The sequence below is a fragment of the Chiloscyllium punctatum genome, chromosome 23 (assembly GCF_047496795.1).
Source record: "Chiloscyllium punctatum isolate Juve2018m chromosome 23, sChiPun1.3, whole genome shotgun sequence".
Taxonomy (NCBI): Eukaryota; Metazoa; Chordata; class Chondrichthyes; order Orectolobiformes; family Hemiscylliidae; genus Chiloscyllium; species Chiloscyllium punctatum.
Window position 1 is genome coordinate 80,463,598 of NC_092761.1, and position 12,538 is coordinate 80,476,135.

General features: G+C 42.0%; 1 protein-coding gene across 7 annotated transcripts in view; it reads right to left on the reverse strand.

Annotated features, from left to right (window-relative positions):
- Positions 1-12,538, reverse strand: part of dixdc1b (DIX domain containing 1b) — a 128,984-nt gene that overhangs the window by 25,596 nt on the left and 90,850 nt on the right. For 6 of the 7 annotated variants that reach the window (XM_072593248.1, XM_072593250.1, XM_072593249.1 and 3 more), the window contains 3 exons: positions 10,530-10,684; positions 8,571-8,660; positions 8,416-8,469 (listed from right to left, as the gene is read on the reverse strand). In XM_072593248.1, coding sequence (XP_072449349.1) covers positions 8,416-8,469; positions 8,571-8,660; positions 10,530-10,684 — 299 coding nt within the window. The remainder of the gene's footprint in view (positions 1-8,415; positions 8,470-8,570; positions 8,661-10,529; positions 10,685-12,538) is intronic. The other variant, XM_072593247.1, reaches the window with a different exon arrangement.

The window sequence follows — 12,538 nt, forward strand, 5'->3', positions numbered from 1 at the left end:
AGGGACCCTTGCAGTTTTATTTTAGATTTAGATTAGATTCCCTACAGTGCGGAAACAGGCCCTTCGGCCCAACCAGTCCACACCGACCCTCCAAAGAGTAACCCACCAAGTCCCATTTCCCTCTGACTAATGGACCGAGCACTATGGGTAATTTAGCATGGCCATTTCACCGAACCTGTATGTCTTTGGACTTCAAAGTTTGTGAGAAGATTTGTAGCTCGGTGCTCGTTGTTGTGGTTCTGTTCGCCGAGCTGGGAATTTGTGTTGCAGACGTTTCATCCCCTGTCTAGGTGACATCCTCAGTGCTTGGGAGCTTCCTGTGAAGCGCTTCTGTGATTTTTCCTCCGCCATTTGTAGTGGTTTGAATTTGCCGCTTCAGGTTGTCAGTTCCAGCTGTCCATTGCAAAACCAATGTAGTGCACAAAATCCCATGCAAGGACTGCACAAAACACTACATAGGACAAACAGGAAGACAGCAAACAATCCGCATCCATGAACACCAGCTAGCCACAAAACGACACGACCAGCTATCCTTAGTAGCCACACACGCAGATGACAAGCAACATGATTTCGACTGGGACAACACTACTATTATAGGACAAGCCAAACAGAGAACAGCCAGGGAATTCCAAGAGGCATGGCACTCATCCACAGATTCAATCAATAAGCACATCAACCTGGACCCAATATACCTACCACTGCAAAGGACAGCTGGAACTGACAACCGGAAGCGGCAGATACAAATCACTATAAATGGCGGAGGAAAGATCACAGAAGCGCTTCACAGGAGGCTCCCAAGCACCGAGAATGTCACCTAGACAGGGGACGAAACGTCTGCAACACAAAGTCTTTGGACTGTGAGAGGAAACCGGAGCACCTGGAGGAAACCCACGCAGACACGGGGAGAATGTGCAAACTCCATACAGATAGTCACCCGAGGCTGGAATCAAACCTGGGACCTTAGTGCTGTGAGACATGCAGTGCTAACCACTGAGCCACCGTGCTGCCCTTTGTAATTTTGTACATTAAAGGCTTGGATGTGAATGTAGAAGGTATAATTAGCAAGTTTGTAGATGACATGAAAATTGGTGCTGTTGTTGATAGTATGGAAGATGATCTCAAGCTAATCTGATATTGACCAACTGCTAAATTCCATGGCAACAGCAGATGGAATGTAATCCTAATAAGTATGATCTAATACATTTTGGGAGATCTAAAAAGGGAATCAATATATGCAATGAATGGTAGGCTCCAAGGGAATTCTGAGGGACAAGGGGACCTTGGTGTACAAGTCCATAGATCCCTAAAGATGTCAGCATAAGTTGACAGGATGGTGAGGGCAGCATATGGATGCTTGCCTTCAGTAGCCAGTGCACCTGGGAAAATTAATAAACAGTGAAATTCACAACTGATCTTGGAGGAACTGTTGGGCGAAGGTCACAGCTTAGAATCAGATAAGTTAATTGTTGTTTTAAGTGTGGCCTACAGAGAATCTGCAGTAGTGAGTAGAGTGGGTACTTTCTTGATTATATGTTTTATGAGAAATGTCTCTTGATTAAATTTAAAATACAAGCCATAACTATTCATTTAACCTGGGGCAGTGTTTGTAGAGGAATAAGACAGTGTTACTTTCTGGGTTTGTAGATTGTGAAGGAGCAAACATGGTCTTTGATAGAGTGATATATACTTCTTGTCAGATGTGGGAGTTTAAAGAGAGTTTAAGGGTTACTGCGGATTATATCTGCAATAAATGCTGTTGGCTGCGAATCTTATCAGATTGAATGGATCGGTTGGAGAGACAGTTAGAAGCAATGAGGAATTTGCAATAGCAACAGTATGTGATGGATGGCAGTTATAGGAAGGGGGGAAAAGTCTCAGATACAGTCACATAGATAGGTTAACTCCAGGAAAGGTAAGAGAGGTAGGCAGCTAATGCAGGAGTCTTTTGTGGAAATATCCATTTCAAACAGGTATGCTGTTTTGGAAAATGTAGGGGGTGATGGGTTCTCAGGGGAATGTCGCATGTACAGCCAAGTTTCTGGTATTGTGACTGGCTCTAATGCAAAGTGGTGTAATTTGGGTTCCCAGAGATCAATGGTGTTCGGGAAATCTCTAGTCTGAGGCACAGACAGACATTTCTGTGGCTAGCAGTGAAAAAGCAGAATTGTGCATTGCTTCCCTGGTGCCAGGATCAAGGATGTCTCAGAGAGGGTGCAGAATGTTCTCACAGGGGAGAGGGGCCAGCAAGAGGCCATTGTCCACATTGGAAGCAAAGACATAGGAAAGGAAAAGGTTGAGATTCTGAAGGGAGATTACAGAGTTAGGCAGAAATTTATAAAGGAGGCCTTGAAAATAGTAATATCTGGATTACTCCCAGTGCTACAAGCTGGTGAGGGCAGGAATAGGAGGATAGAGCAGATTAATGCATGGCTGAGGAGCTGGTGTATGGGAAAAGGATTCACATTTTTGGATCATTGGAATCTCTTTTGGGGTAGAAGTGACCTATATAAGAAGGATGGATTGCACCTAAATTGGAAGGAGACTAATATACTGGCAGGGAAATTTGCTAGAGCTGCTTAGGAGGATTTAAACTAGTAAGGTGGAGGGGTCGGACCCAGGGAGATAGTGAAGAAAGAGATCAATTTGAGGCTGGTACAGTTGAGGACAGGAGTGAGTCAAACAGTCAGGGCAGGCAGGGACAAGGTAGGACTAATAAATTAAACTGCATTTATTTCAATGCAAGGGGCCTAACAGGGAAGGCAGATGAACTCAAGGCATGGTTAGCAACATGGGACTGGGATATCATAGCAATTACAGAATCATGGCTCAGGGATGGGCAGGACTGGCAGCTTAATGTTCCAGGATACAAATACTACAGGAAAGATAGAAAGGGAGGCAAGAGAGGAGGGGGAGTGGCATTTTTGATATGGGATAGCATTACAGCTGTGCTGAGGGAGGATATTCCCGGAAATACATCCAGGGAAGTTACTTGGGTGGAACTGGGAAATAAGAAAGGGATGATCACCTTATTGGGACTGTATTATAGACCCCCTAATAGTCAGATGGAAATCGAGAAACAAACTTGTAAGGAGATCTCAGCTATCTGTAAGAATAATAGGGTAGTTATGGTAGGGGATTTTAACTTTCCAAACATTGACTGGGACTGCCATAGTGTTAAGGGTTTTAGATGGAGAGGAATTTGTTAAGTGTGTACAAGACAATTTTCTGATTCAGTATGTGGAAGTGCCTACCAGAGAAGGTGCAACACTTGACCTATTCTTGGGAAATAAGGCAGGGCAGGTGACTGAGGTGTCAGTGGGGGAGCACTTTGGGGCCAGTGACCATAATTCCATTATATTTAAAATAGTGATGGAAAAGGATAGACCAGATCTAAAAATTGAAGTTCTAAATTGGAGAAAGGCCAATTTTGACGGTATTAGGCAAGAACTTGCAAAAGCTGATTGGGGGCAGATGTTCACAGGTAAAAGGACGGCTGGAAAATGGGAAGCCTTCAGAAATGAGATAACAAGAATCCAGAGAAAGTATATTCCTGTTAGGGTGAAAGGAAAGACTGGTGGGTATAGGGAATGCTGGATGACTAAAGAAATTGAGGGTTTGGTTAAGAAAAAGAAGGAAACAGATATCAGGTATAGACAGGATAGATCGAGTGAATCCTCAGAAGAGTATAAAGGAAGCAGGAATTTACTTAAGAGGGAAATCAGGAGGGCAAAAAGGGGACATGACATAGCTTTGGCAAATAGAATTAAGGAGAATCCAAAGAGTTGTTACAAATACATTAAGGACAAAAGAGTAACTAGGGAGATAATAGGGCCCCTCAAAGATCAGCAAGGCAGCCTTTGTGTGAAGCTGCAGAAAATGGGGGAAATACTAAATGAGTATTTTACATCAGTATTTACTGTGGAAAAGGATATGGAAGATATAGACTGTAGGGAAATAGATGGTGACACCTTGCAAAATGTCCAGATCACAGAGGAGGAAGTGCTGGATGTCTTGAAATGGGTAAAGGTTGATAAATCCCCAGGACCTGATCAGGTGTACCCTAGAACTCTGTGGGGAGCTAGAAAAGTGATTGCTGGGCCTTTTGCGGAGATATTTGTATCATCAATAGTCACAGGTGAGGTTCCAGAAGACTGGAAGTTGGCTAACGTGGTGCCACTGTTTAAGAAGAGTGGTAAGGACAAGCCAGAGAGCTTATAGACCAGTGAGCCTGACGTCAGTGGTGGGTAAGTTGTTGGAGGGAATCCTGAGGGACAGGATATACATGTATTTGAAAAGGCAAGGACTGATTCGGGATAGTCAACATGGAGGGTTGTTTTTCAGGCTGGAGGCCTGTGAATAGTGGAGTGCCACAAGGATCGGTGCTAGGTCCTCTACTTTTTGTTATTTACATAAATGATTTGGATGTGAGCATAAGAGGTACAGTTAGTAAGTTTGCAGGTGACACCAAGATTGGAGGTTACTTCAGATTACAACAGGATCTTGACCAGATGGGCCAATGGGCTGAGAAGTGGCAGATGGAGTTTAATTCAGATAAATGCAAGGTACTGCATTTTGGGAAAGCAAATCTTAGCAGGACTTATACACTTAATGGTAAGGTCCTCGGGAGTGTTGCTGAACAAAGAGACCTTGGAGTGCAGATTCATAGCTCCTTGAAAGTGGAGTCGCAGGTAGATAGGATAGTGAAGAAGGCGTTTGGTATGCTCTCCTTTATTGGTCAGAGTATTGAATACAGGAGTTGGGAGGTAATGTTGCGGCTGTACAGGACATTGGTTAGGCAACTGTTGGAATATTGCGTGCAATTCTGGTCTCCTTCCTATCGGAAAGATGTTGTGAAACCTGAAAGGGTTCTGAAAAGATTTACAAGGATGTTGCCAGGGTTGGAGGATTTGAGCTATAGGGAGAAGCTGTTTTCTCTGGACTGTCGGAGGCTGAGGGGTGACCTTATAGAGGTTTACAAAATTAAGAGGGGTATGGGTAGGGTAAATAGGCAAAGTCTTTTCCTGGGAGTCCAGAACTAGAAAGCATAGTTTTAGGGTAAGAGGGGAAAAATATAAAAGGGACCTAAGGGGCAACTTTTTCACACAGAGGGTGGTACGTGTATGGAATGAGCTGCCAGAGGAAGTGGAGGAGGCAGGTACAATTCCAACATTTAAGAGACATTTGGATGGGTATATGAATAGGAAGGGTTTGGAGGGATATGGGCTGGGTGCTGGCAGGTGGGACTAGATTGGGTTGGGATATCTGGTCGGCATGGACGGGTTGGACCGAAGGGTCTGTTTCCATGCTGTACATCTCTATGACTAACTGGGACCATAGCCACTCCTTTGACTTGGCTGAAGTGAAATGAATTAAAGGAGAAAGTTTTCAGTGAGAGACCAAGCCAGCTAAGTGAAGGTGAGTGGTGATAGATGGGGATTGTTCAGGCCTCTGGTTGAGGAAAAAGCCAAGAGTTTTCAGTCCCTCTTGGCAGGAAATTGAGCTATAGAGGAATTGGACATCCACAGTGAATAGGAGGCAGTTAGGGCCAGGGAACATGAAATTGTAAATACGGCAAAGGGCAACAGAGGAATCGCGGATGTAGGTGGGCAGTGTCTGGACACGTGGAGAGAGGATGGAGTCAAGGTAGGAGGAAATGATCCAGAGATGCAGCAGGAGCAGGTTGATGCAATGGGCCTACCAGTGCAGTCTGGTTTGTAGATTTTGGGAAGAAGGTTTTAGGCTCACTGGGGTTTGAAGGCTATAAGGCTGGAGGCAGTGGGGGGGGGGGAGAAGATCTCTGGAAGTACTGGAGGTCAGCGACAGTCCTAGCAACAATGGCTTAATGTTCAGATGTGGGGTCATGGTCCAGGTGAGGTAGGAAAAAGGGTCCAAGAGTTCACGCTGAGCTTCCACAAGGTAAAGATTAGTGCACCAAACTAGAATGTCACCACTTTTGTCAGCAAGTTTGATAACAAAGTTAGGGTTGGGCCTGAGAATGCAGTTCTGGGCACTGCACTATTGGAAGGACGCAATTGCACTGAGGGTGAAGAGAAGATTCACCAGTATGTTGCCTGGGATGGTCAGACTCAGTTATGAGAAGACACTGGATAGACTGGGTTTGTTTTCCTTCTAAAAGAGGCTCTCGGGAAGAGGTGGGGGGGAAATCTGCTTGAAATGTAAAAAAATTATGAGAGGCCTACATACAGTAGATCATGAGAGTCTTTTCCTCATGGCTGATGTGTCTAAGACCAGTGGGCACAGGTTTAAATATTAGGAGTGAGTTGTTCAGAGGAAAAACGTTTTCCACCCAAAGGGTGGTATAAAGTTGGAATATGCTGCTTGGGAGGGTGGTGGAAACAGGTACTCTTGCTGCACTTAAGAATCATCTCGAGGAGCAATTAAAATGCTTGAGCATAGTTGGCTATGGACCAAGTGTCGGTAAAATGAAATTAGTGAAATTTGGTGTTTGTTGGTCACCATAGATATGGTAGGTCAAAGGGTCTATTTCTATGCCGAATGACTCTGATTCTAAGCCAAGAAGGTAGCTCACCACCATCTTCTCAAGACCAAATAGGAATGGCAATATATGCTGGCCTAACCACTCAGCCCCAAACTGCATGAACCTTGAGGAAACATCCATCCTCCATTTTATAAAAAAAAAGCTAAGATTGGAAATCTAGCAAATAGCAGAGCAAGAGTTTGGTTCTTCTGTGTTGCAGCATGTTAATATTTCACTAGATTGTATCATCATTAGACCAATGCACTTCTATTAAATAATCTGATGCCTGATGCAGTTTTCTCTCTCACTTCTAAGATTTAGATACATCAGTTTATAGTAAAGGTTTATCAAGAGGATGCATTCTGCTTGCAAAACAAGAGTTTTCAAATCTGAAAAATATGTTGCTGGAAAAGCACAGTAGGTCAGACAGCATCCAAGGAGCAGGAGAATTGATGTTTCGGGCATAAGCCCTTCTTCAGGAATTCCTGAAGAAGGGCTTATGCCTGTAACGTCGATTCTCCTGCTCCTTGGATGCTGCCTGACCTGCTGCGCTTTTCCAGCAACATATTTTTCAGCTCTGATCTCCAGCATCTGCAGTCCTCATTTTCTCCTAAGAGTTTTCTAATGTCTAGGAGACTTGCATTGTTTATATAATTGCTGTCCAATAATGATTAGCTACAAATCGTATGTAGATAATTGGGAATCCAGATGTGCATAGTTGTATTTCTGGTCAGTACATATCAAATACATAATAGTCACTTCCAATTCACTGAGGTTTGGATGTCAGAAAGATTGCTGTTGAGTTTATTTCAAAGAACTTTTGTATCATGCATTATTGTTTGTATTTTTCTTCTATATAAGAAACCTTCATGTTCTTGCATTAAAATACTTCGGCAGACTCTTTTGGATTTGTTCATTGACTGAATTCCATGTTAATGAAAATAAAAGTAAACTTATGGTCTATCAAGCCAGTTTTCGCTCTGTGATTGGACTTGTCCAACATTTCCACCACCTGGGACTGTAACAACCGCAAGTAGTGAGCAGTTTCTATTGAAATATGAGAGGAATTCTAGAGGGGAAACCCGGAAGACATCAACTAGTGGATGTGTTTTACATTTGTTCCACAGATTTTCTGCCTTGCAGCTTGATTGACAAGCTGGCTTTCCAAAAGAAGAGAGAGCCTGCAGCTTGAAAATGCGGACGACCCCAAGAGAGTAACCAGGCACGGAAGGATTATGCTTGGGTTTTTGGGGAATCAGACTCTTTGTTTGAAGTGGAAGAAGAGATTGTGGGATGATGAGCAAAGGTTGAAGAGAGCTTGGAGGGGATACTGAGTTGATTCAGTGATTGCAAAGCTGGAAGCAGAAAGCTTTTGGATGGGTGAAAAACTGCTACTTCTAGTCCAAAACAGCACAGCAAATGCACTTACTGCCATTTCTTCTTGCCTCCATTAAACTTGTCAGGTTTCTCAAAATCTGTGGAACCTGGCCAAAATGGGTTAAAAATATAAGTGGAGGCATGCAACCTCCTGAAAACCATTCATGTGTGATCTGCCATTTGAAAGAAAATCAGCCACAGGTCCTACTCTGCACCCTGCCACCATCCCATTCACCCCTCTGTTAAGATTGAACTTAGGCGAGTAGAGTAGCGTGTGAAATTGTGCTTCTCGACTGAAGCAAAGCCATTTATATTTGAAGGTTAAAATCACTGCCCACATTTCAGAAGCCAGTTCCTGCAGCTTGTTCTTAAAAGAAGCACATCAAATTTTTCAGCTACAGCCAGACATTCATAATGCAACTTGAAACAAATCACAACTTAAAAATCTTTCTACTTTCTTGACTAACGTAAAGAAAAACATACAGAAACATCAAACATAAACACTTTGAACTAGTATGAACAGTAATCACTCTTTGTACCTTCATGTCTTTGCATTCATCCATACTTAGATCTAGACGACTCTTGATGATAACCTAAGCAATACAAGAATTTACCATCAATGGCTTCTTCAAACACGTAATAAAACAAAGCTAGACAGATCAAACAGTATAACCAGGTGCAAAACAGCACATACCAATTGTTCTTCTGCACTTGCTCCTTGCTCACACAGTGGAAATGATCCCTCCTGTTCGTCTTCAGGAAGTGAACCATTCAACAGTAGGCCCTGGCAACAAAACCAGCAATATAAAACGTGGGGTATCACATAACAAAATGTTTGAGACATTCAGGTTTCTCCAGCAATTACTACACAATTAGAATCTGTTCACGTTAGGAAGCACTCACAGGGGTAATAATATTAAATGAGGTTTTTTTGTAACATAATATATGAGTTAAATGAACAATTTTCATGCCACAGGAGATTATTGTGGAGATCACTCAAAAATCGAATAGAACTCACTTAAGTTTGCAAAACAGCCTTTCTGCAAATAAAATTTGATTGACGTATTAATATTTTGATTCCAATAAAATTAAGCACTTTTGCATGCCAGATATTTTTGAACGTTATTTATCTAAGCATTACTTACTTTTCCAGCAAAAATGTTATACTGAAAATTAAAACTCAGAAAATTCAATGGCCAGCTAGTTGCTACAGCAAGAAAACACTGCAGTTGTGTGTCGGGACAAAAGGAAATCCCAATGCAACTGACTGCATGAATTGCACAGGGAATTGAAAATTTTGACGTAATTACCAGGTATCTGGAACCCTCATTTTAACATCAAAATTTCTAATTCACAAACTTAATTATTAGAAGTTTAATTAGTAAAAGTTAGATGATTAAAAATCTACTGCTGGTTAACTAGTAAACTTAACCCTCACTCCCACTGAACACCCCAACTACTACTCCTGAGCCTCTGCCATTGCACACCCCCACACTGCCCAACTGGAAACCCTTCCCCCAACTCAGCAGTGCCAGAACTGACAAATTCTCCCTACACCAACGTAACCTTACCAGAATTGACTCACCCACCACCTAGAAACATCACCACCATGCTCAACCACCTGACCATTCAAACTACGCTAAACACTGTCATTACACCCCACCTCCCTCACCCACCTGGCCACAATACCTACCACCCATATTTCCCTTCCTCCAAGCACCCTTCACCATCACCCCACCCACCCTATTCTAATACTTACCTTAGTTCTTTTTACTATTTCATGGGATGTGGGTGTTGCTTGCTTCACTAGCATTTATTGCCCATCCCTAATTGCTCAGAGGGGAGTTAAGAGTCAGCCACATTGCTATTCACATGTGGCCACATGTACGCAAGAGCATTAAGGTTGGCGGATTTCCTTCCTTAAACGCAATTATTGAACCAATTTTATTACAATCAACAGCTGTGCCACCACCTCCTTTACATTTTTCCTTGGGTCAAACGGCAAGTCTGTGAAACCAAGAGGCAGGGAGAAGTGGCAGCAAGCACTGAGAGTAACATTGTGTGTGTATGGGAATATAGAAGACCCTAAAATCAGTTTGCTGCCACATGCTTAGATGTGACTCTTCATTTCAGGTTAATAATCCTTCATCAGAACTGACAGTACAATTCTGATTAAAGGTCATCAACTTAAAACATTAATCCCGCTTCTCTCTTCAGAGATGTCAAAAGTGGGAAGCATTTCCAGCCAGTTTTATTTCAGACTACCAGAACCTGCTATATTTTGATTTTGTATAAGTAAGGCATTTTTTAAAAAATGTTCGGGGATTAGGTAGAGCTAGTCAGGTCACGTTTATTATTTATTCTTAATTGACTTACAAAAGTGGCAGTGATGGTCGTGTGACAACTCAGCAGTTTGCTGCTTTGAAATGTATTAATAATCAACCACACAGTGATGGGCTAAAGACACAAGTTGGTCAGACCAAAATAGATGAAAACTGTATGATCATATTATACTTTTATCCTTCTGCAACTAGATTATACTTTTACTGTATTTTTAATTACTATTTTTAGCCCTCAAAAAACATAACATTTCAAATCAGTTATAATTTGATTTTTTTTGAAAAACAGTCACTAAATAAAAAAAACTTCATACTTGTAAGATAGAAATCATCTTTCTGGCTTCTTCCATTTCCTTCCCCAATTGGTCCTGTTGATCCAGTAATTGATCTTCCCAAAGGTAGTGCTTGTCGTTCACTTGGGATTTTCCAGAATTCATGGACATCCATGCAGATTGAATGCTGTCTTCTGCTGGATGGACAGGTTTTAATAGAATGTATTTGTATCACAATCTCAGTGATCAAAATGATGACCCCTCATTTGCAAATGTCAGTGCATTTAAAATCATTTTAAAAGGTAGTGACTTGCTTCGAATACTTTTCGCTAAATTTATGTTCCCATTCTTTACAAATTAAGATCCAGATAATGAGTAATTTCTACTTGACCCACTACAGGGCTTACCATAAAACGAAAAGTTTTACCAGATAAAGTACAGAATTTGTCAGAGCCACTTTACATTGTGGTTTGCACTAGGTAGTGAACTGAAATGGATTAGGTATCCATCAATAAGTGTAGCTGATTATAGATGTGTACAGGCAGTCAATGTTTAACTTAATCCAAGTGCCTTGTGCTTGTAATACTGCAACAATGGAAAGCTTTCTTCAAAGAAAAGCATTTTCAAAACATTCTCCAAAAATGTGTCATGAATGCTGCTTTGCTGAAAGTTGAAATTTCAATATCATTCGAATAAATTGTTTTTAGTTTTCATTTTTATTGAAAATCAACACCAATAAACCAGTTTAAGTAGTCATTTATCTCATGGTTCTTTTTGCCAGACCTTGCTCTGTACATACTGGCTGTTATATTTTTATCATACCAATGATCAGAATGGTGGTGGTGGTGGTGGTGAAGGGTCGCTTTTCAGAAAGGAGGCCTGTGACCAATGGAGTGCCACAAGGATCGATGCTGAGTCCTCTACTTTTTGTCACAGACAGACGTTTCTGTGGCCAGCAGAGAAAAAGCAGAATGGTGTGTTGTTTCCCTGGTGCTATGATCAAGGATGTCTCAGAGGGTGCAGGATGTTCTCATGGGGGAGAGGAGCCAGCAGGAGGTCATTGTCTACATTGGAACCAATGACATTGGAAGGGAAAAGATTGAGATTCTGAGGGGAGATTACAGAGAGTTAGGCAGAAATTTATAAAGGAGGTCTTCGAAAGTAGTAATATCTGGATTACTCCCAGAGCTACAAGCTAATGAGGGCAGGAATAGGAGGATAGAGCAGATTAATGCATGGCTGAGGAGCTGGTGTATGGGAGAAGGATTCACATTTTTTGATCATTTGAATCTCTTTTGGGGTAGAAGTGACCTGTACAAGAAGGACAGATTGCACCTAAGTTGGAAGGGGACTAATATACTGGCAGGGAAATTTGCTAGAACTGCTTGGGAGGATTTAAACTAGTAAAGTGGGGGCGGGGGGGGATGGAACCCAGGGAGATAGTGAGGAAAGAGATTGACAGTATTAGGCAAGAACTTTCGAAAGCTGATTGGAGGCAGATGTTCGCAGGAAAAGGGACGGCTGGAAAATGGGAAGCCTTCAGAAATGAGATAACAAGAATCCAGAGAAATTATATTCCTGTCAGGGTGAAAGGGAAGGCTGGTAGGTATAGGGAATGCTGGATGACTAAAGAAAATTGAGGGTTTGATTAAGATAAAGAAGGAAGCATATGTCAGGTATAGACAGGAGAGATCGAGTGAATCCTTAGAAGAGTATAAAGAAAGTAGGAGTATACTTAAGGGGGAAATCAGGAGGGCAAAACGGGGACATGAGATAGGTTTGGCAAATAAAATTAAGGAGAATCCAAAGGGTTTTTACAAGTATATTAAGGACAAAAGGGCAACTGAGGGAGGGAATACGGCCCCTCAAAGATCAGCAAGGCTGCGTTTGTGTGGAGCCTCAGAAAATGAGGGAGATACTAAATGAGTATGTTGCATCAATATTTACTGTGGAAAAGGAAATGAAAGATATAGACTGTAGGGAAATAAATGGTGTCATGTTGCAAAATGTCCAGATTACAGAGGAGCAAGTGCTGGATGTCTTGAAACGGT